Genomic DNA, 27,377 nt, shown 5'->3' with positions numbered 1-27,377 from the left:
CTGCAGCATTAATAACTTTCCTATTTAAATTAAAACTGGACTATCAATGTCTTCAAGACACTTTCTCTGAATGCACGTAGCATAACTTAACAGCAGTTTTTGCTAGTAACTAGGTGCAAAAATACACCAAACATAAAGCCAAATAAAACCAACTAATTTTAGTACACACAAGCTGAGCAAAGACGACAAAAATTTACAAGTAATTTACTTTTCATGATTTAAAATTACTAGTAAGCAGTAACAGGATTGTAGAGTGCAATTACTGTCTTAACAGATTCTCTTCAAGAGCCTCTTAATTATGACACATTAATTGTATTCCATGAATTCTAATTTTCACTTGTTTAAGATTTTTTCCAGCTCACTTATTTTCCTCAAATTCCCTCTCCACTATATTTCACAGGCTTTACCTATTCGAGGAGGTCTCTTATAAAAAAAAAAAAACAAAAATAAAAATCAGGATCCAGAATATCAGTCCCACAATGCACCTCATAAAGTAGTAGTGAGAGGTCCAACTGGCCAGTTTCCTCTCATGAGTGTCTGTGATGTAGACATACACAGAAAAAAAAGGAGACAGATATTTGGCTAACGTATAATTTTAAAACTAGAGGTTTCATGTGCAAAATGCTACAAATAACATAGATTTTAGTCCTGGGCTATTTAAGTACATTGAAGGATGCTGAGCTAACAGATACATTCAAATTTAAAACTCTTTTTTTCTACAGCAGTCTGGTATCTGTACAATATGCATACCATTTGCTTCACAAGCTCACATTTACATAGCAAAATGAGGCTAAAAAGTAGTAGGATGTATGACAGTTCCATCAATGGTAGGGAAAAAAAAATTCCTTTTTCTCAGGCAGCTCAATACTACCTCTTTTACTTTGAAAACCTGATTTCAAGTCCAAATCTGAGCATAAATTAAAGCAACATGTTCCTTCACTTATTAACATAAATTCTGATCAATTCTATGTTTTACAACAAGTTAGAAAAGGGAGAGAAGAATGTTTGATTCAGACTGAAGAAGCATATATGCAGGGCTATGTAATTATCTCAGTTTCCTTTTTCAAATGTACTTATACTTGACAACGACCAGATAACATTTTGGGTCACAACTTCACCTAGAATAACTGAGACATTTTCTAAGGTAATAAAACACGGACACCAAACACAGCAGCTAACATATTCACAAAGAATCAAAGTCATGAGTTTCCTTTAAAAAATTAAAGACCACTGCAAAATACAGTCATTTTTAAATTGATCTTGCCAGATATTATCCCTAGAGCTCAGAAACCACTGGTTGGAGCTTAAAATATATACATATATTCCTCCCTTAATAACCCCAAATTCCAATGGGTTTTCTTTTGTCCACTGGCTTTTTTCCTTCTTTCATTTATTTTTTTTTTTATCACTCCTGCTCCAAATCCCAACTGATTCACTCCTTCATAATGGGCAACATTGTTATTTGTACACACTCTAGTTTATTCTTCCTAAATTTAACTTGATGCTTTTGCCTTGGTAGGGGATGAAATGCTTGGGGCAATAAAAAGCATGAACCTGCCACCTTCTGCCACATTACTGATCTTCACAGCCACCCTTCTGCCCCAACTCACCAGGAAAAGCAACTGTGTTTGCTATGATCAGGGATGCTAGATAACATATTCTAGCATTGCTCTGAAGTTAAGTGCTTTTCAGAGAAGTGTCCTGGGAGAAGCAGGTGGGGCTCTAATCCAACCTATTTGTGCTGGCACATAGAATCATTTCAGCTGGAAGGGTCCTTTAAAGGCCATCTGGTCTAACTCCCCTGCAATGAACGGGGACACCTACAGCTACATCAGGTTGCTCAGAGCCCTGTCCAGCCCGACCCTGAATGTCTCCAGGGATGGGGCATCCACCACCTCTCTGGGCAACTTGTGCCGGTGCTTCATTACTCTTACTGAAAAACAAAACAAAGCAAAAAAAACCTTTCCTTATATCCAGTCTAAATCTCTCCTTGTTTTATAGTTTGAAACCAATTCCTCTCGTCCCGTCACAGCACACCCTGCTAAAGAATCCGTCCTTAAGGACATCCTGAGGAACTAGCCTCTTCCATTCAGTGACTCTGCACATAGACATTACAGGCCATGATGAACCTCTCAAAATAAACCAAGGCAAAGCCTTGCTACAAAGTCTCCCTGTGCTATATTCTACTAAGGCCATTACATTGTAGTTAACTCATGATTTGGGCTGCTTTTATGATACTGGCTCAACTATTTCCATGCCGTCAACCTGCAAGGGCTGATTTTGTATGAAGGAGGTGCTAGAATGCAGATTTGTAAAGGAACAGACAGTTCTGTCACCTAAAATCTGGTATTCTTGTTTACTTTGGTTTTGTCCAAAAATATATTACACTCCAACACATTATATCAGAGCATCAGGCCTGTCTCTTGTAACTTTCAGGTCTTTGTCTTTTTTATTTTGCTGGTACTCAACAGCAACAAAAAAATCATCATGTAACAGGAGTACACTGCATCTTCACAGTACTTCCAGCAGAGGGATCTGAAAGAATTTCGTGCTGCCACCTTAAAATACTCAATACATCACAGCACTCATCTTCATTCCATTTTTCATCTTCCATAAAAAGCTCAAAAATATATTTTTGAGATCCACATAACTATTACAAAATGAAGTGGAAAGAAATGAGAGACTTGAGTTGGAGCTTGCCTTCTAGTATTTGAACCTCAAAGGATCATATTTTCAAATTTCTCCTTGTATCTAGAAAGAAGGTGAACTCCTTTTAAACAAAATGAAGAAAACAAAGATTAACTTCTTGGGGAATGACACAGCTGCAGAAATCAGGCACTTATCACCTAACGTAGCAAGAGTATTGAAGCGATGAAATGACGAGAGCAGCTGAATCTTTCCTCACAATATTCACTCCTTATAACTCTCATGAAATGAAAGCTATCAACAATTAAGGAAGAATGGCTGCATGTTCAGAAATTGCTAATATGTGCGTGCATTCATCACCTTTAACGTTTCAAGCTATAAATTATAAAAGTCTGTGACACACTTGAGATATTTAATACATACCTTTCTTTTCTTTAATAACTGGAATAAATTGAATGAAAGACAACCTCCCATTGATTATGTAGAAATTGAAGTTTGCGTTTTGCAGCAAAGACCACTGGACCCAACATTTATGTTAACCTGCAAAGTTCAGAGGGAGTTTATAGGAGAGGTTTTTGCTCACCCCCTGCACAGAACAAACTGCTATTAGTAGGAGCAATAAACAAAACCTCTTTGTGCACAGAATGAGAAGTTTAAATTTCAGAAAGGGTTTGCATATTCAGAGCACAAATCAGATCCTATCATGGTTTCAATACCCACTAATCAAACCATAGCTACAGGACTCTGAGCTCTCAAGTGGCGCATGCCAAGCTTCCCTTTGCAACGAATTTGAAGGTATAATATTTATATGATCTCAACAAAAGCACAATTTGGAAACACAGCAAGACTGACAGGACTGCCACTGCTTCATATAATAAAGGCTAACATAACAGGCGAGATGAGACAACAGTACTCTATTTGCTAAGATTTAATATGGTCCAGATGGACTTCAAAAAAGCTGTGAAGAACATGGGGTGCTTTCATTTGACTGTTTCATTGGTCAAAGGCTTCTAAGAGAAGCAAAATTAATATCAACAGAACTATAAAGAAGATAGTGAAAAAATGCCTGAATGATTTTTGATTCAGTTCTGCACAGTGCTTATAACCTCAGGGCGGGCAAAATAATAAAAGGCAGAGCAAAGGAATTCCATCAGATTATTTAAAGAAATAAAAAGTAAGAGCAGTGTACACAATTCATATTGGACTCTTGCCTCTTCATATTTAAATCTAGCATTGGAAAAAGTGCGCCTATACAGGCAGGTGTAAAGCACATAAGCCATCAGAAATAGGAGACTATACACTCATGATGCAAGAGACAAATATATCACACTCTTCAATGCAAAACATTACAAAACCTTTTTTTCTTTTTCAGCTTTCACATAATCCTGTAGAAGAGATGTATGTGTATTAATGAAAATTAATGCAGGTAATGACAACTAATGCTGATCTGGTAGCTAATCTGGAGATCTGCTATGATCAGGATTGTATAGTAAAACTGGAAATGGTCAGAAATACTTTCACTGCAAATACTTTGCAAAATTGGACTGACTACACTCAAATTTTCTCTCTTGAAAAAAATTTGACTTCACACAACTGCTCTATTTTTATATTGGCAGAACAAGTATTTCAGAACTGCCATTGTGAAGCTCAGTTCTGTACTGTTTATCTGCTGTATGACAAATCAGACTTGGAACGAAAGCCAAATTGTGTGCCTTAAATGACCTGAAAATATAAGTTCTTTCATAGCAGCTTCCTTCCAAGAACTGAAATTAGAAAAGAAAAATTTCTACAAATGCAGTTAAGTAGTAATACAAGTTCAAGAGTGCTAAAGTCTCCTGTAAAACTAATGTTTACCCCCATACTGGCACAGCAGGCTTTCAACACTAAATGCAAAGCAACCAGGCACCAGCAGCCTTATAACTGCAACATTAAATCTTGTGCCTTTTTTCACAGCCTGCTATCTGGTCTTGATATGTTCCTGCCTTGTTTACATTCCCCCCCCCACACCCACCCTTACTGAGTTGCTGTGCAGAGCAGTAGCCTTGCTCCTGGTCATTCTGCTCATTTCTCCACAGCTCTCCCTCACTGGCAGGATTCCTCTTCATCCATGGCAAAGTATTGGAGCAGCGGTGCAGTGTGTCTTGGCTCAGAAGGGGACTGAATGAGGAAGGGAATTAGCTTTGGGAAAGTTCCACATCAGGGGGTCATAGAAGGGAAATGTTCAAGGTATACACTCTAGCTTGCAATGTGTGGCAAAGTCAGGCTGGGAGGAACCTTTAAATTAACCTAAGACATCTCTCCTTTCCTACCCAATCATGGTCCCCTGTGACTCCAGCAACTGCCTGCCCATGGAGTTTGACGTGATCCCAGCACTTGGCAGTACCAAGACACTTGCTTTCAGTGCCAGCACTGTGAGAGACGCAAGTGGAAGTGTCCTGCAGCAGATCTATTGCTCATTGTAGAGCAGAAAAGCAACAAGCACATTCATGGTCTTTAAGTCTTCCAGTTTCAGGTAGGGAATAAGATAACAAATTCCTATCCAAAGTAGCAAATAAATTTTAACTGCACTCTGCTCCATCACTACATGCTGGGGTCTGACATTCTGGAAGCACATCTATAACGTTACGGCAACCACGGTGGGCTTGCTCACATGAATAAAACCTATTATGTGTTAGCCACCAGGAGAGATCCTTTAAATAATTAACCTTGAAAGAACTCAGAACTTGGTTCAAAACGATGAAAGCTTTGCAACTGGACTTTTTTCAGGTGGAAAATCAGCAAGACACGTTTGCATGGCATGCAGTGCAAGTAATACTTGGCTGTTAGTATAAGTGAAGTCTCCAGGCACACTGAGGGCAGACCTCTAGTTACATTATCAAGAACCTGTCACATTTTTCCTTTTCCATTTCTTTCCCTTTCAAAATCTCCCTAGACATGCAAGGTGACATCTTCTGCATTCACCCTTTCTGCCTGAAATTATTTTTTAATTTAAGACACACAGAATTGGATTATTAGCCCAATTCAACCTGATATCTTGATGCTGGCAGAAAACAATACTGAACATCCCTCCGAGGAATGAAGACCACGCAATGCCACACTCTCAGAGCTCATAAAAAACACAGCATACACTGTGGAGGAGGAATTATTTCTGTCCTCTGCAGCTAACAGGCCACACCTGGGTACCTCAGACCTGGTTAGCTCCTTCTTAACCCCATTTATTGATCGTAAAACAAGACACTCATTCCTAAATATCGAGCTCACTATCAACACTTCAATTACAGCATCAGTGATCAATATTGTTACATCCAGGTGTAACAGAAAACCCACGGAAGTCCCCAAAAACGTGATATCTACACCGTCTCTGCAGGCTGGACGTTCTGGCATTCCCTGCCTCGTGGCTACGGAGAACAGCCAAAGCAGAAGAGGGATTTTTGTGTACACGGGGAACGCCAGGGCTCAGCCTCAGAGAGCAAACTCCGGGTCGGTGGGGGGAGAGAGGGGGAGGGCACCCCCGCGGGCTGCCAGGAAACGGCCCCTCTCAGCTGACAGTCATCCTCCAGCCCCGTCGCAGCCCGGCCGTCTCGTGACGCGGCCGCGAGAAAACTTCGGGCGCTGCGGGGCGGGGGGGGGGGAAGGAGGGCGCGAGGAAACTTCGGGCTCCCTCCGATCCCCGCACGCCGTGGGGGCTCTCCCGAAGAGGTGGTGGAGCACAGTTCAGTCGGGGGATTCTGAGCGGACCCTCCGGGCTCGGCTGCAAAGTTGCGCCGTGCCCGGCATCGGGACAAAGTTGCGTTGGAGCGAGCGCGGCGGAGCCCGCTGCCGAGATGCTTGCTCTCCCCCACATCGCTGCCCGCTGCCCCCCCGCCTCTCTCCTACCGCCTGCGGCGGGGTCCCGATCAGCATCTCCAGGTAGTATCCTCTGCCGGAGTCCCCCTGCAGATTCTCCACCATGGCTAAAAAGTTGAGGCTGCCCACGGGGTCGGAGGCCAAGGCCAGGCCGCCCGCCTCGTCCTGGGCATCCCGCTGCCCTCCTGCGGCGCTCCCCGGTCTCAGCGGCAGCGGGGCGGGCGACGAGGCGCGGGGAGCGGCGGGCTGGGACACGCGGAGCGGCACCGAGAAGAAGGCCCGGCTGAGCCCCGCGGCGCCGGCCAGCAGCAGGAGGAGGCTGGGGGCCGCCGGAGCGGCCATCCCGGCGGCACGTCCCGGCTGCGGCGGCTCGGGCGGGAGGCAGCGGCCGCCTGGCTGCCGGGCTGGAGGAGGAGGAGGAGGAGGAGGAAGGCGGGAGCGGCTTCCCCACGCCCCGGCTCCATCTCCCCCCTCCCCCCGCGCCGAGCTCCTCCTCGTTCCCTCCGCACGGCCCCGATGCCCGCGCTCGGCCGGACAAGTTGCGCTCCTCCCCGCGGCGGCGGAGAAAGTTGTGTCAGCGCGGTCTGTCCGGCGGGGCGGAAACTTTCCGAGAGCCCCGAAAGGACGGCAGCGGGGGCGGTGGGATCGGCATCGCTTACCCCCCGGGCCGCGCCGTCGCTATCTCTCTGTGACCGCGTGTCCTGTCCGTGTGTGTGTGTGTGGAAATTCATCTGCTGCATTAACAGCGTGTTGTCATAAGAGCGGGGCATGACTGGCGTCCGCTTATTAAAAAGGCTGTGAGGCTCTAAATGTCTTCATCATGCACGGAATTAATAGCAGCAGTCGACCGTGGCCTTTCAGAGGATGGGAACACTTAGGATGAAATTAGCCTCTGCGTCTCTGGAGTAATGGCAATGCGAGTCTGGGTGCTGCAGAAGCCTTTAGATGTGGCATTAGGCCAATTTAAGCCGACTCACTCGTGCTTTTTTGGTCTCTGCATCCCTCAGCTGCCCCACCTCCTCTGCAGGAAATAAGTGATGCCTGCCCAGCCTCAGCCAGGTGTACCTCAGGGTGCCGCAGTGCAAAAAGGACATAAAGCTATTAGATAGTGTCCAAAGAAGGGCTATGAAGTTGGTGAAGAGGCAAGGTGTGTGAGGAGCGGCTGAGGTCCCTCGCTGTGCTCAGCCCAGAGCAGAGGAGCTGAGGGGAGGCCTGATGGCGGCTGCAGCTCCTCACAGGGAGCGGAGGGGCAGCGCTGAGCTCTGCTCTGTGTGACAGCGACAGGGCCCGAGGGAACGGCATGGAGCTGTGTCAGGGGAGGGGCAGCTGGGGGTCAGGGAAAGGGGCTGCACCACAGGGCGGTGGGCATGGAACGGGCTGCACAGGGCTGTGGGCACGGCCACCAGTGCTGGAGTTCAGGAAGTGTTTGGACAGCATTCACAGACATAGGGTTTGGATTTGGGGTGGTCATATGTGGAGCCAGGTGTTGGATTTAGTGATCTTTGTGGGTCCTTTCCAATATGGGATTTTCTCTGATTCTCTGGCGTGCTGTCCTCAGCAAACCCTCAGCAGCCACCTGTTTTATCCTTGAGTATATACCCACTCCATATTGCATGCATGGAGATCTGCGATAGCAAGCAGCGGGAGTTCCTGAGGGGGAAGAATCCTCCAAAGGATTTCCAGGTGTTTCACAGCTATTGAGTAAAGTTTCCTTCAAGGCAAGCAATGTCTGTTCTTGCTCCCAGGAAGCCTGAGCAGACTCTTTGCTGAAAGGTCGCTTAGGTGAGGCTGTTGCTCATAGATATTGCCAGAGTTGCTTGGGGACAATACTCTGAAAGAAAATTGAAGCCCACCTGCTCTCGCTGAAGGAAAAGAGGTGCTTTCACTTTTTTTCATTGATGTTTTCAGCACCTTGGCTTGTCATTCAAATCCTGGAGCCCTTCCCCTCACTTTGTAACCCCTCCCTTAGATCATTTCAGAGCTTCTCACACATCACAGCACAGAGTGGGTGCAGTCCCTGGCATCCATGGGGAGGAGGAACGCTTTGCTGTGCTTTCAGCCTTGATTTTCTGGAGGTGGGAACAGCAGGATTGTCCTGATGGAGAACTTGGGTAGAAGCCAAGGATAAGGGTTGCATTCACATTATTTTACTTGTAGGAAACACATAGGTGTAACTGTGCAAACCCTGCACCTCCCAGGTGGCAGGAAGCTTTCTCCTTTCCTGACAAGGGAATGGTGAAATACTGTAGCCCTACTATGAGCAGCCTGAGCTGCTTGGGACAGAGGAGCTGGAAAGTGCATCTCTGGAGGCTGGCAACCGAACACCTGTGGGAGCGGCAGTTTGGCTCACAACAGTGGTTATCTCCTGGATGCTCTGTAATGGCTTTTTTGGGGGGGGAGCTGAGCAGGGGCAGGCAGTGCTGCACAACCTGTGTCGTCAGCGCTGCAGCTGAAGGGTGGTTAAGGCTCTTTGTGGGTGAGCTGAGAGCTGGAGAAGTGCCCGTGCCCCTCTGAGAAAGGAAAGCAATCAGGAGTATGACTGAACACCCCCTCAGAGTGGTAGGGGTGTATTTATAACAGTCAGCAGCTATATACATTTTGTTTGAATTCTTTTACAGTACAGTAAGCCTTCCCCCCTCGCCTCTGTTGCTAAGATACATTACCATACTTCTGGGGAGAGCGATCCCAGCCAGAGAAGTGTGTAGTTGTCAAAGTATGGGAGATATAGCATAGCCTTTAAGTCTGTAAGTGAAAACTTGTCTTGTCAGACTTTTTTTTGTCCTGTTTTCTGTGGTTATGTACAAGTCTCATAGCACATGTGTATCAGATAGCTGCTGCATATGAAGTGGTGTACATGTAACCTTTCCATCCTCCCATCACATCATCACAGCCAGACCCATGTTCACACAAAGGTGTGTTGTGAGATTTCTGTCTGTGCTCATCTTTATTTACCGAAGAATCTGATGAGGCTCAAGCTGTATTATGTGCAGGTGAGCAGACCTAGTGCGTGTCTGAACAATGGCAGAAAAGGATCTTATGAGAGTAATGTAAACATCTACTTTGGGAGAAAACATTGTAAACTTCCAGAGAACTGAGCTCAACTACACAAACAGTTCTATGGAGAGGAAATCATCTGCATGCAGTGCATCCACATTCACAAAATGTACCACATATACAAAAAATAAATGAAATGCTGGAAACAGATGCAAATAAAGGGTGTAGGGGCTCCTTATTTTCTCTAGCATATTTGAAGATTTTGTATTTGTCTGTATTTTGTTATTCCAAGTATTTGTTCTTTGAGTAAACAGTTGTTAAAAGTCTTTAAACATTGGACTGAGAATAGGTCTTTTTAAAAAGTCCTTTGTTCACATATCAATTTGCAGGCATATATCTAGACTTTGATCCAAGTCTGCATTCATCTGCTTTGATCCTATTGTGGTGCTTTAAACTTGAAAATCAATCAACATATGTCTCTATAGCATAACCTTCCACCAGTATTTAGAGAATACAGCATACCATAAACACGTAATTACTGGACAAACTGTATTAACTAAGTCTAAGGGACAGTTGTTATATGTAGATACTAGAATGAGGCTGTAGGGAGAACAGGAATGGAGAAGAAGGTTGAACATGCAGAGGAAGTGCTGGAACTGATGGGAACAGAGGAACTCTGGATGTCTAAAAAGAGATCTTCTCTTTCCAAAACAGGAAGCTTTTAGGTGACTGCTAAAACTGAAGCAGTTCTCAGCTGTGCCTCTGAAGAAGTCAGGCTGACCTACGCTATCATGCAAGAACAAGGGGAGATGGACACAAAATAAAGACTTCTATTCTAAAATTGCTTTGTCTACTTTCTGTGTTCCTACTGTTAGCATAATCAATACTTCAGTTTTAAGAAGACTGATTGCTCTTTACCACTAATTGCACACTGTTATGGCAAGAAACCCAGCTGGATTTGCAGCATACGAAGGGTTAATCTGAAGAGTTCAATAGCATTAGGAGAGAGATTTTGTTCTTCTCAGACCTCACTGGAAATGGTCTTCTCTGTTTGCAATCTCTATGCATCAGCTCTTTCATAGTTTGTGCCTAGTCCAGTGAAACGCTGCTGGCAGATGACAGAGCAGTAAACAGCTGAGCAGCAGAGCGGCAGTGGAGACAGCATGGTTTGGCTCTGTTGCATGTCTGCCAAGGCAATGAATAAACCAGGATGAGGGACATGCCACACAGGAGAGCTATTCCAGTGATGCTCCTAGAGGTCTAGTAACATGTCCCCATGAGGGCATGGACAGTCTGGAGATTTGTTTAAGGACAGCACAGTGTGTAGAACTAATCCAAAATTAATCTTGTGGCTGAAGAATACACGGTTGGGGATGTAGGTGGAAATGTTTAGTGTCTTTTCTCTTTACTGTGGGTAGAGTATCTTAGTAGAAGTGTCATCTTTGATCAGTGTTTATGCAAATAGATTTTTGAAAGGTTATATATCTTTTTGGCTACAGCTGAATCATGTGAGATGTTGAAGATCCAACTGTCTTCTGTCAAAGCTCCATTACAAATAGAGCAAAACATGATTCTTAGTTGCTGCTGCCACTGCTGGAGCCTGGCTGAAATAAGATCAGAAATTACCCCAAGACTTTGCTTTGTGGTAGAGGTTGTCACCCAGAGGGGCGCTGAGGTCCTTAGTCTACATCTTTTTCCCTGGAGTGAGATCCTTGATCTCACCAAGATTCCATAGGACATGATCTCCTCTCCATTTGGAGGCTCTTTCTCCCATTGAAACCTCCACGTCCCAGAATGTTTTATTTCTCCCTTGGACCTCAAGCCCTCCTGCCCTCCTCTTTGCAACACCTTATCCCTTTGTCAGGAAGAAAGTGGAGTGTCACCAACCAAAGGTTGGAGATGTGGAAAAAGGTCTTGCTTGCTGCTTGTTTTCTAGTTCAAGCAGAATCTTCCAATATGCCACCATCCCTCCTTCGTGGAAAGGACCGGGAGTAAAGGAATGGGGAGGTAGAACCATGGCTGCAGGTTTAAGTGGCTCAAAGCCTGGCTGGCCCAGACACTGTCGACTCAAACAGCAGCAAAAGAGCAGAGGTCAAGATTAGGGTCTCAAACATCCCAATGCAACAATCCTGTTCATACAATTAGTATTGTATTTTGTCCTTTGTGTATCACTGGTAGACTAAATTTTGCTAACTGTGGGCCTGATGTGGCTCATTGGTGCTGGGAGGGTAGGTGTTTGAGTTTCTGCCCCACATCAGAGGCAGACTGCAGAATTCCTGTTGAATGCATTGACCACTCTCAGAAAAGTGTTGTTTCTCCTCACAAACCTCTGCAGGCTCTCTCGACTCTATCCTCTGGCACCATGGAAGAAATTATTTGTGGGTTAGTCCTTAAATGATCCAGTATCGACCTTCTGATTCCAGACCTTCCTACACCACAAATAGGCAATGGTTATAAATTTATAAACTATGAAAAATTAAACATGCAGCGAACTTTAACAGCACTTCAAAAACACCACACTCACAGCTGGCACATATTGCTGAGATTACTCAGATACTTTCATAACTGTGGAAGACTGCAGTCCTCTTGCCCGGCACTGGTGGACTATTCATTTATTGTTAATAGTATGAGTAAAAAGACTTGCTAGTTACTGAATGTTCAGGAAACTAGTAAGCTTGGTCAAAGCTTTTCAGAAGTTTTTAGACCTCAGCAGTGTTTATTGGGAAATGAAGTTAGAACACAGAGTGCCCGTGAAAGTCAGCGTGTTAGTCACTTTGGGGAGATAAATGCACAGATTACAGCTTTGTTCCAATTCATCTGTGTACCAGCTATTCAACAAGAAGGTTACAGGCATGATCCTGGCTGCACACTGCTCAGAAGCTGTTTTTTAATAAGCTTGTCATTTAATACAACTGTGGGTCTATATGCCTGTCCTTGGAGACGCAGAGGAATCTTATGATAGACCATACTGTCTGTACAACCAACTTAAAGTTGGGAAGTTGCTGGCTGTCTTTATTTTCTTTGTGGTATTCTGCAAAACAAATTCATTCTGAAAAGTTCAAGCAATAAATGGTTGCATGGTAAAATCAGTTCCTGCAGCCTGTCCTTATAACTTGCTTTTTTTTTTAAGTTCACCTTTCATTATCGTTCTGATGCTTACCAGAGTCTCTGAAGACTGGATGTGGCAGGTGCATTTTGCCATAATCTATAAAGATCTGTACTTCATTTAACTTATATTCCTCAATTAAGTGACTGCCATGTAGACATGGAGCTTCCTTCCTTTCCTCTCCTCCTGGACCAATAAATTACCAGCCCATTGCAGGAGGTTGAAACTAGGTGATCTTTAAGGTACCCTCCAACCTAAGCCATTCTATATACTGGGGCAGTAAATGAAATCTGAAATGCTGAAGGCTGAATCATGGAATTCAGATCAAGTGTCTGAGTGACACTTGGCTTAAAGAGAATTTGGAATGACAGCCTAGTTATGTATTTAGTAGGATTCATTATTTTTTAAATAATTTTCGTTTTGCTAAAGGATTATTTGCAGTCTTATAATGAGGTCCTTTTTTTTTCCTTTGGCTTTCTAGTTTTGAAAAACGTGCTTTGTTTACAAAATTTACATTGTTTTTGTTCCAACATAGTAGCAGGGATATGGGTAAAGTCTTCATCCCACTGAAAATAAAATTATGACACTGCTCCAAGTGACCTTGAGCTAAATAATCTACTCTGTGCCCCATTTCTTTCTGATGAAAAAAATACCAAACTTGAGCTCTTTGTTTCCAAAGTCTCTTACTCCGATTAGAGTTCTTCAGTTAGACATGTAAAGATGAACACCTGCATGAAAAATGAAGATGTTACTAGCAAAGTAGTCCACAAGCTCTGAACTATTTGTAGCATCTAAGCCAGAGGGAAAACCCAGTGCATCTGGGAAAGGTTTTCAGCTATCAGCTTGGTAAAATAAAGTCTTATTGTTATCCTTCTGGGCCTCTGGAGACTCCTGAAATGCTTTATTTGGGCTAGAGAAAGGTGAAATGGAATTATGTTATACAGAATCAAACTCCACAGCAACTATAATGCTTGCTCATGATGTTTGAGTGTATATTTAGCCTTTTGAGTGTTATTGCTAATGATAAGCCTCAAATGCTACTTAAAAATCACACACAGTTTTGGAAATTGATAATGAACTGTTTTAGTGGTGAGTGCTGGGCTTTCTGCAGGATAGAACTTAAAAACATAAGGCTAAACAAGTCAGTCAGAAAAACAACTGTTGTCCTACAGTTGCTTGGTATGAAATGGTCCAGATAAAATAAGTTTTAAGGCAAAACACCACTATCCCTCACTAAAAAAAAAAGAGAAAGATGCGTTATCTCAGAAAGTGTGATTACATTATTAATGTGTGAAATGTTACATGCCTTTGCACTTCAATTTTTCTCTGTCTGTAAGATACTTCATTATTTCTCATCAGATACAGACTTATCGGCCTTCTCATTACTTATGTCCTCTGCTGTTTGTTTCAAGTATCCATGAATGAGAATACTTATGCTTGCCTTTTTGTATTCTTTGTTTTCAGGAAACAATGCATCAGGGAGGCTGTTTCAGAGACACAGACTCTCACAGGCAGACAGCCAAAAGAGGCAGAAGTCTGAAAACAGAGCTGGAAAAACTTCTGGTGATTCTTTCCTCATTTATAATTTTTGAGCTCACTGAGGTAAGCCAGACTGATTTATTGCTGATAAGGGCAATATCTGGCCATTTTATTTCATTTTTTTTTCTTTCCTTTTTAATAGTTTATACAATTATTATGACAGACATTAAAAATGTGTATTACTTGGAGCTTGTTGCATGAATTCTAGTAGATAAAGCCCAGCATCTCTAGCGAGAGAAGCTTATAACTTCGCTAAACTTTGAGCTGCAGATCTGCCAGAAAATTGTCCTACTTTGTGCGAGTGCCTTCTTGAGAAATATAGAAATGAAGAAAAACAAATTATTCTGTAGCTTAAGAATAAAAATAGTCTAGTTGTTTTTGTTTTTGTTTTGTTTTGTTTTGGTGAAGAGCAGATCTGGAATGCCTGGGTACTATAAAAAAGTTATCAAAAGAAAGTTGTGAAGTATATGTCTTCCATTGTTTTCTTAAAAACAAAGCTGGGCATAGTCTTAGGTATTACACAATCACAGAATCACAGTATTGTAAGGGTTGAAAGGAGTCTCTGGAGATCATCCAGTTCAACCTGCTGCTAAAGCAGGTTCCCTACAGCAGGTCACACAGAAAAGCATTCTGGAGGGTCTCGAATATCTCCAGAATAGAAGACTCTACAACTGTGTGGGCAGCCTGTTCCAGTGCTCTGTCACTCTGACTGAATAAGTTCTTCCTTGTGTTAGTATGAAACTTCCCATGTTCCAGTTTGTGCCCGCTGCCTCTTGTTCTGTCACTCTTCGCCATTTAGCAGAGTCCACCCCATCTACTTGACTCCTGCACTTTAGATGTTCATAAACAGGGATAAGATCTTCTCTTAACATTCTCTTCTCCAGACTGAACAGTCCCAGGTCTCTCAGCCTTTCCTCATATGGGAGATGCTACACACCTTTAATCGTTTATGTGGTTCTCCACTGTACTCTTTCTAGGAGATCCATGTCTTTTTTTTAATCCAAGGAGCCCAGAACTAGACATAGTATTCCATTTATGGCCTCACCAGAGCTGAGTAAAGGCAGAGGATCACCTCACTCAGCTTGCTGGCCACATTTGTTTTAATGCACCCCAGGATACTGTTGGCCTTCTTGGCCACAAAAGCACACTGCTGGCTAATGGCCAACCTGTTGTCCACCAGCACATCCAGCTTCTTCTCTGCAGAGCTCCTCTCCAGCTGGTCAGGTATTGTCCTCTAAAAATATCATCAGCAACTGATCTAGGAGTTAATTTCTTCCAAGGACCCCTTTTAACACTGGAAGTGTTCTATCTCTTTATTGGCCTTCACTTTTAGACTTGAGAGTTCTGTTTGTTCCTCGAATTGAGTTCGGTAAGACTTTGTTTGGAGTTACTGCTCTTGGGCAGTGCAGTGCTGGATAAGGGAATGGAGACAGCGCAAGTGACAATTCACCTCTGAGGAGAGTGGAACAAGGGAAGGCAGCTTTCACACAGGGCTTGGTTTGTCAGGCACGGGGATGAGAACAGCAGAGTTGTGAAAGGGCAAGGAGAAATTAATTTGCACGGTGGCATAATTCAGAGGGAAAAAGGAGGTATAAATATAGGAACAGCAGGAGCAGGATGCACAGGGCTGAAGTGGTAATGGTAACTTTAAAACTCTTCTTGCCCAATGAAGATATGAGTGAGTGAATTCATTCCCATGAAAAAATCTTTCCTTCCTTCCTTCCTTCCTTCCTTCCTTCCTTCCTTCCTTCCTTCCTTCCTTCCTTCCTTCCTTCCTTCCTTCCTTCCTTCCTTCCTTCCTTCCTTCCTTCCTTCCTTCTCTCTGTCTTTCTCCCTTTCTCTCTTTCTCTCTTTAAGAGAGAGCAAGAGAAGAACTAGACCTTCTGGATTCTTACAGGCATGTCATTGCTTTTTGCTTCATTGTTCCTCTCTGCTGGGTGAGTTTATTGACTGCATTTTAATGCCTTCTGAAGAACCACACAAAAAAGCTCAGAGTACTCTGGTCTCCATGGCAAAGGTTTTGTTGCTATTACTTTTGAATATGAATTCCAGGATATAGTACTGATAATCCTATTAGTCTGCTTAAGAAATAAAAAAATATGAAATAAAAGTTGATGCGGTTTTGGAGGTATTTTCCTTATTGGACTTCTATGAGCATACATGTTTCAAAGGGAAAAAGCATTGAAGAATGGCTGTCTCATCTTTCCAGGGTCTCAGAAAGGCTGAAGTTCCATATTTCAACCACATAAAAAAACTGGGTAAATTCTATGTTACCTTATATTTGCAATACCCTTATCCATCTCCTATACTATATAAATAAGTAGGTATAACTCATGAGAGATGTAACATGCAGTTAATTCACCACATATAAGCAGACTCTGCATTAAATAGTTCATAATAACCCCTTGAATTTGAAAGAAAGTTGGCAGGAATGCTTTCTGCTAGGTCACCTTTGCCAGTGTGTCTGCTGCTCCTACATGCAGTACCTTGGAAGGCGATGTTTACTGTACTGATTCTCTCTAGGGAACTGGGAAAGAGGACACAACAGCTCTTTGAGGCTTGGCAAAAGATAATCAGAGATGTCACTTTCTATTTCATTCCTGCCAGATACATTTAGAACTTTTGCTGAGGAAAACATCATTTACAGATTGTACTTAAGTCTTAGAGAGGAATTTGAGACATGGAATTCTTAATTTTCAGTAGTGGAATCCACAAACAATGCAGATAATAGTAATGGAGCAGAATTTATTTTTCTTGCAATGAATACAAGGTATAAAGTGTTTATTGACTTAAGAAAAAAAACCCTGAACAAACAGAATAAAGAAGAAAGCATGCATGGCTGCTTTGAAGGAAAGAATGTTTCTATTTCATACTTTGAAGAAATTGTTAAAGTTCAGCTGTGTAAAAATGTGACCCCTCTAATGCTGCCAAGGGCAGTGAGATCAGGAATAATCTGCCAAGGAAATGCAACTCACACAAGCCAACAAGAGAGTTTTAAACTTGCAAAATCAATTTTCCCAAGACGTAAGCATGTGTAGAAGGGGAGACCAGTACTGTTCTTTGCCTGCTGAAGAATCCTACCACCTGTTTCAAGGAGCATCACAGAATCACAGAGTGGCCAGGGTTGGAAGGGACCTCAAGGATCATGAATCTCCAACCCCCCTGCCACATGCAGGGCCACCAACCTCCCCATTTAATACTAGACCAGGCTGCCCAAGGCCCCATCCTACTCATTGCAGTAGATATATATGGATTTGGGGGACAGTTGGACTGCTGTATGCTCTCTTGAATGAGTGCTTGAAGAAAAAAATGAATGTGATAAGGATAATATATAGTTATCCTTAATAATAATAAGCAGGAAAGAAGCTTGAGGGAAAGCTATCCTAACAGTCCTAATTCTTGCTTTAATGCAATGCTTGACTATGTATTTTTCATGTTTTTTTGAAGTAGTTTTGGTTAACATATGCATGTATTTATCTATCTGCACACACTCTTTTTGAAAACCCTGTAGTTCGAAGAATAATTCTCAAGCTTTAAGGAGGAAAAAAAATAACGCTCTCTTTGCCCTTAAGAACATGAAATAATTCCGCCAGTTTTTTCCCCTTGGGAGGCCCAAGTCAATGAAAGCATTGGAGTGGAACGTCTCTTCAGTATAGTTTTGATGCTTGCGAGTAATACTGTACTGAAGTTCCGTAATGAGTAAGGAGCAACTGCTTCTGAAGTGAGTACAGGTGATTGCTGAACATTGTCCAGCAGCTCTACAGGTCAGCTTGAGGCAGAAATAAAGAATTCATTTATTTAAAACTTCAAGAAAAAAAGACAGTTGCTGCTGAAACTAATCAAGGTACATATAATGCACTTACCTATTATTTTCCTCCACTTACATAGATTATTCCTCTAAGATATGTGGCAAGGATATAACTAAAGTTACTTTGACTCTTTCATATCCACTTGATGTGTTCTTGCATTACATTTTTTTCAGTCTCAAAGAGAATTTGAAAGTGCTTTCTCTTTCTTCCTTCTGATTCCTCTTTATTTCTGTGTAAACTTAAAATTGTTTTTTGCTATATAAACTAGGATCAACTAGAGGAGTCTTTATGCCTCATTTTCATTCTTGCCTTGTGACTTATTTTGGTTGTAGTCATTCAGTGGTTTTTTGTGGTTTTTGAAGTCTTTCCTAGAGATGTTTGTGCTACAGATGAAGACTGTAAGGTTAAAATGCCATTTTCTAGAGTGGGCAGTTGTGGTATACCAACTGTACCATAGAAAAGTGGTGGTTGTATTCTACCAACTTGAGTACACAGACTCAGACAAAAGTGCCGAAAGAAGGGGTACAAAGATGGGGAAGGATCTGAAGGGAAAGACATATGAGGAGCGGCTGAGGCCCCTCGCTGTGCTCAGCCCAGAGCAGAGGAGCTGAGGGGAGGCCTGATGGCGGCTGCAGCTCCTCACAGGGAGCGGAGGGGCAGCGCTGAGTTCTGCTCCGTGTGACAGCGACAGGGCCCGAGGGAACGGCATGGAGCTGTGTCAGGGGAGGGGCAGCTGGGGGTGAGGGAAAGGGGCTGCACCACAGGGCGGTGGGCATGGAACGGGCTGCACAGGGCTGTGGGCATGAACCTGAATGCTGGAGTTCAAGGAGCATCTGGACACTGCTACCAGACATAGGGTTTGGATTTGGGGTGGTCATATGTGGAGCCAGGATTTGGATCCTTGTGGGTCCCTTCCAACTCAACATATTTAGTTATACTACGATTCTATGATTTTCTCTGCCTAAGACATTGATCTTTTCCACTTCCATGTGACTGCTTTGCCCTATGTAGAAAAAAAAACCTTAGATGCAGGTCAGTATAAGTCACCAACTTAGGAACACATCAAGTTAGAAAGAAATACTGCGGGAGAAAAATGTAACCTTAATGATAATCCTCAGACTTTAAGAGATGAACCACTGTAGCCCTTCGATGCTCTTGTTCCATGACATCCTACTACCAGACATCCATGATTTGAGCGGGAATCAAATTTCCTGAGCTGTGTTTGACACCAGATTGTTTCTTTCTTCTTCATTAGCATGATATTGGATTTTCAGTTAACCTTTCTTCCAGTGTGACCAACTGAATCTTCTTGATTTTTAACAGTTTTGAAGTGCTTCTCTTAGTAGTTTGCCCAGGGTATTGTTTTGGGTCTGTATGCTATCTTTACATTTATCCTATCAACAGCGCTTTTGCTCCTGACCAATGATATTGGTATGCTCATGGCACCTAAGTATGTTTCTTCTTTCTTGTCTGCCCACATTCTCATCAATAATTCTGTTCCTACCTCTCTTATCTTCCTCTTGGAGAGATACAAGTGCTTAAAAGATAACAAAAAACAGAAATTCTTTTCTTCTCTTCTGATTCTCACTATTCATCTTTCTTTTCTTACTAGCAACACTTGTGTCATTTTGGTTGTTATCACCACAAAAATACCTTCTTAAAAACAAGTGGAGCTCTGCCCTAGACCAGTCTCTCCCACACTGTCAAAACAGGCATGTATATTTTTAAGCATATTCACCAAGTTTTTAAATTCTGATTCAGTGAATAAGCTCTTCCATGTTTATTTGTTTTGTGTCTCAGCATCAAGCATATAACTTATGCCTATTTTTTCATTTCCCTTCATAATCTCTGCAGTCGCTTATAAAGCTCATACAGATCAGACATATTTTTCACTTCTTTCCATTCCTCATTGTCCTCATCTTTTCTGAAAGTGGCCTATTGTTAGTCTAATGATCTTACCTTCTTATTGTTGTGGCTTTTCTGTTCATACTTCTCAGGTCCATCACCACATGCCAATTAGAATTTTTCATTTTAGAAGCCTTTACTCATTCCTTGCTGTTTCTACATCATACTCTTCTAATCTTGGCCTTTAGAATTTTTCATTACTCTTTTCACTTCTTGTTTCCACTATTTATATCTTCTTAAAAGGAGCTTCTGTGCTCCCCAACTTAATCCTCAGCATGCTCTCTCTCATGTATCAGCACTGCTTGCACTGCTTGTATTCTTTACTGCACTGGAAAGCATTGATCTTGCTTAATGTATTTGTGTTTTTGTTGTTGCTGTTTCTTTATGCATCTTCTTCCAGATGTCACACTAGAAACCATCAAGAAGAATATGAGCCTTCTATTTCCAGGTTCATCATTATTTACTTTCTGCTCAGAATCAGGATAATTTTAGGATTATGTTTCCTGAAAAAAAAATATATCAGGAAACTGATTTTGAATTGAAAAATGATATAAGAACTCACAAACATATTCTATAGTGACTAAAAAAATACTGCACTGAGTAATCCAGTAGTGGAAGCAGAGTGGCAGGAAAGCTTTGGAGGATGTTCAAGGCACAACTAACTGTAACATTTTGTGCTGAAGAAAGTTTATTGTCTTTTTTTCATCCTATGCATTTTTCTCCCATTGGCCAAATGCAATCAGTCACAGATTTCCACATGAACCATGCAGCTCAAGAAAAAGGCTACAGTAGTGTGCTTTATAGCTGCCTGGAAGCCTGGAGGCAAAACCCAACTGTGAAAGTCAGAGTAAAATATGTCTGGTTTGGGGATACACCATACAGATTTTATCTTGAGCCTTTTGTTATTTATTGCGTGTCTGTAGCACCCAGCTCCCCCAAACAAGTACTTTTTGTGCAAGTCTCTTCTTTCATTTAAAAAAAAACCAAAAAACAAAAAACAAAAAACTTGCTTCTAGCCTTAGTATTTCTAGACAAAAGAACTTTCGATGTGAATATGTCTGGAAGGTTCATAAACCAGAATGGAGTCACAGTATGAAATCTTTTTTTAATTTTATTTTTTAAATTGTGTTACAATTTTTAAATCCATGATTTGGGGACAGGTGATTTGTCATTTGGTATTGTATTCGGAGGTTGAAAGTATTTAATGGAAATAACTCTCATTCCTCCCAGAGGTGGAGAAAAGTGAACGACCTTTTGATAGCCCTTTGTAATAGGAAGAACACTGGGGGAGAGGTGTATTTTCATGCAAAAATCACTGAAGGAGCTTTGTTTACATGATATGATTATTAGGCGAGAGGCAGAGTCCTGTTCAAACTAAGGAAACTGAAAAGAGAGTTATGAGAAACTGTTTCACGTGCTTGCATTCCTGAGAGGATAAAGATCTCTTAAAATGCTCTTAGCTGTAGCTAAATCTTGAGTGGGCTTATGCCTCTTGTTAAGAGGTGTCAGACTCCGAGACCTGTAATAGGGCACACTAGCTCTTCAGAGACCTGAAAGAATGGCTGGCTCCCCTGTGCAATGCAGTGATGCACAGTTGCAGGGATTTAGACCAACCATTTTATATCCTCTCTGGCTTACGTGAACCAGCATGGAACAGGGGGAATTAAAAACAAAGCTTTTTAGAAAAAGGCAGAGTATAGTTAGAGAAAAGGGAGCCTGAAAAATCCTGGACTCTTTATTGAGAGGATGACAGTGCAGACTGGGGAGTCAAGTGATAGGAACTGGTCAGGAGATTTCTCATGTGGATGTCATGATGCTCATTAGCCTGGAAGGCAAGACAAGACTGAGGCCACTTTAAAACAGTGGGTCTTGTTCAGGGGCTCTGACAGCTAATTTACTACTGCTGCTCTGCACCTCAGGAGACTATCTAGTTGCAGAAATGGTTTAGCTCATGTAGGGGAATTCTTTAGTTTTAATGTCAAATTGCAGAGCACAGCTATCATGCTTTTGGATCTTGGCCAGTATGTGTGTGCGTTGCTATGCTGAACCAGGTGGATTTGTTGGTCTAGAGAACATCTATCCTATGGTCCCCTTAAAGATGTAGACATGCTGGATGCAACTTGTGGACCTTTTTCTGTATCCTGTTCCGCAGGGTATCATATTGTCTACACTCAAAAATAGCCCTGGGAGGAAATGTTCTTTAGAAGAAAAACCTCTTTGTAGTTTCTTCCGTGTCCCAAGAGGATGTTCAGGCAAACCTGTGGCTGGACAACAAATCATGAACAAATCATAGGAAGTCTAGTCAGGCTAGTTTAGGATGAGGTGATGGGAAGGAATCTTGCACATGCTTTTCACCTAACTGCAAAAGCAAGGGAAGATCTGTTTCAGGGCTCCTGCATATCTCTCTGGGCAAAAGCTGCAATCTAGCGTTCAATGGTGTGAGCTGTGAATTTGTGGAAAAAACTAACAGGATGGGGTTATGGAGACTGTAAGCTTCCTGCTTACAGTCAGACTGCTCCTGACACTAGCTAAGGTCAACTGGGGTTATCTCCAGACAAGTTATTCTGTAAACTTCAGAGGATGAAGAATCCATGATCTCTCTGGGCAGCATGTTTCAGTAGTGTGCCATGCTCTTATGTATATCCAACCTGAACCTCAGCTCCAAAATGGGAATGCTGTGGGAGACAGTGTCAAAAGTCTGATTAGAGTAAAGATATGCCACAGCCCCTACTCTTTACCAACTAGTCATTTTGTTAGAGGGCAGTGGGGTTGCTCAGGAGTAGTATGCCTGTGAAATTTGCAGAATGTCCTTTTTTTTTTACCTTCTTGTCCATTGTATGCTTGGGAATGGATTCCAGGAGGCAGTTCTCTGTGACTATTTCTGACACCAATGGGCCTATAGGCCCTTGGGCCCTGCTACTCATGTCTTTATGAGGCTGGTCTTAAGACAGTCTTTTCCTGGTAGTGAGGTCACCTTTCTTGATTGTCATGATTTTGCACAAATGGTAGGCAGGGGCCTATTGCTATCACATCAGTCTGCACTTACATCACACTTGGGTAAATTTTGCAGATCTGTGTTAGTTTTCTTGAATAATCTGTTCTCCCATGGCTAGCTATATTTCTTCTTCCACATGTCTGTGATAAGCAGAGTGGAATTAGACAAGGCTTTGACTCTGAAGACTAAGGAAAAAAAACAAGCATTGAATATATTGCTACTTTTTGCACTATCCATTGCTGAAATACACAGTCAGTGTACGTGCTGTTGGGATGCTCTCAGAAGGTTGTCAGTGTAAATTAATGGTGCTGATTAAAAAAACACCAACAAAAAACAACAAACAACCAGCTTTGAGCTGCAGCAGACTGAGCCTGTTCACGGTACTCAAAATTATGTCTTAGCTGTAGATCAGCGTGTTCTGTCTGAAAATGTCTATTGAAAATTTCTCAGGCAAGCTTCATTGTGATGAAACATCCTGCTCTACAATTGTAGCAAACTCTAAAGAATGTGCATCTGTGTTAAATGCTTTCCTTGAGATTTTATATGGTTTGAGCACTGTAATAATGATAATGACCACAGCTCAGCTGATGCATGGTAATTTTCTAAGCTACTATACAATGTAGTCCTCAGAGTGCTTTGGAGGGGGCTGCACAAAAGTAAAGTGGGAGAATCAGACTGTTCTTCCTTTATCTTCAAGACATCAGTTATTTTTAGGACTTTTGTGTTCCCACCAGCGTGAAGGCGACATAACCGTGTGTAACTTACATCCTCCCTTTTTTTAGTTCTACTATCAGGTAGTGATCTAAACAAGAACAGACTTGGGCACTTTTCTGTCATTTGAAACAAGAGATAACAAATTATCTGAGAGATCAGAACAATTTGATGAAGGTTGACCACAACTGTGAGACAAAGGCATAGTTCTGCATAATGGGAACCTTAAGCAGAGTGCTTATGTAACTTAGTCAAGAGTTTAGAATCAAAGAGCTGAAGATAATGAAACAAGCCTTTTTTTTTTCTTAAACTCTTTCCCACTTCAAAGAACAAGAGGATTCTTTATGAGAATGAAAGGCAGTGAATTCATAACAAACAAGTCAAACCACAAATGCTTTGTGTAAAGGCAACCTGTTGCAGGCGACAGAGATGAAGGGCTCATTTCCTCGTAGTGTAGGAACGATTCAGCCAAGGGCACATCGGAGAAAACACACCAGGCCACGCACACTCTGAGCTCTGAGCCTGGCAAGCACCCACTCAGTGCATGGCGTGGATCCAAGTGGTTTTGTGGAAGTTCTTGTTACCTGCTTTGCTTTGCATTCCACGTGCCAGCATTATCTCAGTGGACACTCCTTTGGCAGGAATCAGAAGAAATGCCAACAAAAGGCTATTGTGTTAGCTTTTCCTGCTGGAACATGAGCCTTGTGTAAAGCTTCATGTTGCCTCGTGTTATTTCTGCCCTTCCACAACATCAAAAGGTAAGGTTTATACGCAGGCTAAAAATACAGCGGGGATATACCTAAAATTTCAGAGTGGAAGTTTAATATGTGGAATTAATTCTGAAAGTAATACTTTCAGTCACAGAACTATATGAACAGTCAGGTTTCTTGAGAGTATTGGAAGCATAGTAATTTTGGAAAAAAAACCTTGAGATAGAACTTTTCAATTTTTGTCTAAGTAAGATTATTGTGTGAAGATTGCAAAACACTTCCATCTCTTCAATAATTAAAATCTAACTAACTAAATAAATCTCCAGTAGGTCCACATGAGGCAATTAGTGCACTGAGGTATTTTCTACAAGGCAATGTTGTGATGATTTGCATTACCAAACCATCACATCTGCATGTGGCAAATGAAGCAGACTCACATTTTTTATTATCATCAGTACAGCAGGAAAAAAACCAAGTTGCTCCCAAATATCTGGTAATTTTATGCCTTTTATAAGAGCTAATGAGGAGTAACAGTGCAAAACGGGAAAATAGTGACTATTTTGTTATTAATAAAACTCAGAAATTTTAAGGGACTGAGAAATTATTCAGGTGAAATATAGTTTTTTGCTGTTCAGGAACTGTCTACAAACTATATCTGGATTCTGCAAATGTCTTTAGTGGATCATATAGGTGCACAATTTTCAATTTAAATTTGCAAACTGTTCAGTTTGACTATTTGCCCTCTGTGATATATGTGTTTTTGCATGGCTACATAGTTGTTGCTGAACAGATCTGTTTAGACAGTACAATGTTGAATAGTAAATATTTGTGCTGCTGCATTGAAAAACTTGATTATATGCAGGCATTTTGGAGAGAATAGATATTTTTCAAGCATTCACAAGAATCACAAAGCAATTCATTGGAATGCTTATGAACTTCAAAACAGGGGTATGTGAACAGAAAAGAGCGTAAGAGTGCTTCAGAATTCAAAGAAGCATTCTTAAACATCACTTGGCTGTGCCAGCCTTAGGCCAAGTGTCACTGCTGTCTTTCTACTTACTTTTTAATATTCTGGTGATACATGCACTGAATATTTGGGAAGACAAAGTGTTCCAAGTTTCTGTGTTTGTTAAAATATTTATGTTGTCTACAGGTTGCAATCTCAGGCACTTTTAGGAACTACACGCAATTGGGAAAGGGAATGAAGGCATTAGAAATGACTGCCAGTCTTCATAGACAAAACGTTTTAAAAATCTGTTTCTTAATGTGTTTAGCTTCACTAAAGCTATCTTGAAACTGTTAGATTGGATGAATAATCCTGGAGGCAGGGAGAATCTGAATGAATTGCTACCCATTGACTATTGAGGGACTCTGGAAGAAGGCTGGAGAGAAGTATATACTGATATGTTTTCCTGGGATTTCCCAAGTTGCACCAGAATAGGGTGGAGAAACTAAGAATAGAAGGTTTTCTATTCTGGTCACTGCTCATACTGGGTAGTTTGGACTATGAATGTCATACTTGGAGCATGGTGAGATTTTTGAGTAATAACATACATGCTAACTCATCACTAATCTCACAGTTCTTTGGCCACAAAAGAAATAGTGGAATTGGGAAGGAGTATCCCATGATTGAGAGCAGTTTGGTACTAGAACAAGGTACCCAGAGAAGGTTGTGGTATCTCTACCTCTGGAGATTTTCAAAACTCTTCTGAATGAGGCCCAGAACTACCCAATCTGTGAATCTGGCCATACTCTGAGGAGAAGGTTGGACCATAATCTCAACTAATCTGAATCTTTCTATGACATAAGATTGATGTCTGTTATTTATCTGGGCCTCCAGGCAGAACTTCAAAGAGCTGGGAACTGTTCACAGTGTCTATTCAGCTTCATTTTTTCTTTCATGGACTCTATTTTCATAGAATTGCTCAGGTTGGAAAAGACCTTAAAGATCACCAAGTCCAACTGCAATTGGTTGGAAAACACAAAATCATGTTTACAGGCATAGTAACTGAAACTTTATGATACATTTCTTTTCTAGAGAAACATTACTTTGTGTTATGTTATCTGTCTTGTCTAAAAACACTTCTAGCATGTTTTTAAACATAAATATCAGACTAAGAAAAGAATCGTTGTTTTATTAGGTATAATAGCATGAAATGGAGAGGAAAGTGTAGGACAGATAACAGAGAAGCCTTTCAGTTGCAAGACTTCACAGGATAGAGCAGAATTGAGTCACTTAAAACTAGTCTCAGCAATATCTCAAGACTAGAACCATATAGAAATATTTGAGATCTCTTGTCTGAATGTTACTGATCCCTTGTAAATCCATTTAGAAAGGACAGAGCACGTGTCAATCTCTAATCTTTTTACATTCCAAGGATTTCTGCAGCAACACATCAAAATTACTTTATAAACAATAATTCATTTTGCATGTTGTAGTGGGTTAACCTTGGCTGGCTGCCTGGTGCGCACCACATCACTCTCTCACTCTCCCTCCTCAGTAAGGCAGGGTGAGAAAATAAGATAAAAAAGCTCATGGGTTGAGCTGAGGACAGGAAGATTGCTCACCAATTACCATTAGTGGCAAAACAGACTTGACTTGGGGAAGATAGATTTAATTTATTGCCAATGAAAAATAGAGTAGGATAGTGGGTAGAAAATGCACTGTAAGAACCTAAAAACACAACTGTCCACTGTCCCTCCCAGCTCTTTCTTCTCAGGCTAACTGTAAGTCCTGATGTCCTGACTCTTCTACCTCCTCCTCACCCTAAGAAATGCAAAGGGGATAGGAATGGGGGCTGAGGCTGGTTCAGAACATTTCATCACCTTCCTCCTCACACTATTCCCCTGCTCCAGCATGGGTTCCCTCCCACAGGATGCCATCATTCCTGCACTAATCCCACTTGGGCTTCCCAGTGGTTGCACCTTTCCAATCACTGCTCTAACACAGCTCTGTACCACAGGGCCCACCCTTCAGGCACTGTTCCCCATGGCTCCCCACGGCTCCCCACAGGCAGTAGCTTCCCCAGCCACCCTGTCCCACTGCTGGCCACTCTCCATGGGCTGCAGCTTTGGCCCAAGGTGCTCCTGCAGGGTTTCTCCAGGTACGCATCCTT

General features: G+C 42.0%; 1 protein-coding gene across 2 annotated transcripts in view; it reads right to left on the bottom strand.

Annotated features, from left to right (window-relative positions):
* The window catches only part of BACE2 (beta-secretase 2), a 56,296-nt gene extending 49,351 nt beyond the window's left edge, over window positions 1-6,945 (bottom strand). Inside the window, exon 1 of one of the 2 annotated variants that reach the window (XM_085208773.1) lies at window positions 6,523-6,945. In XM_085208773.1, coding sequence (XP_085064899.1) covers window positions 6,523-6,834 — 312 coding nt within the window. In that variant the 5' untranslated portion in view covers window positions 6,835-6,945. The remainder of the gene's footprint in view (window positions 1-6,522) is intronic. The other variant, XM_085208767.1, reaches the window with a different exon arrangement.
* Window positions 6,946-27,377: the final 20,432 nt, after the last annotated feature.

Source organism: Meleagris gallopavo, chromosome 1, assembly GCF_905368555.1.
Source record: "Meleagris gallopavo chromosome 1, MGAL_WU_HG_1.1, whole genome shotgun sequence".
Lineage (NCBI taxonomy): Eukaryota > Metazoa > Chordata > Aves > Galliformes > Phasianidae > Meleagris > Meleagris gallopavo.
The sequence above is the reverse complement of the archived record's forward strand: the minus strand, read 5'-3'. Positions and strand labels throughout refer to the sequence as shown.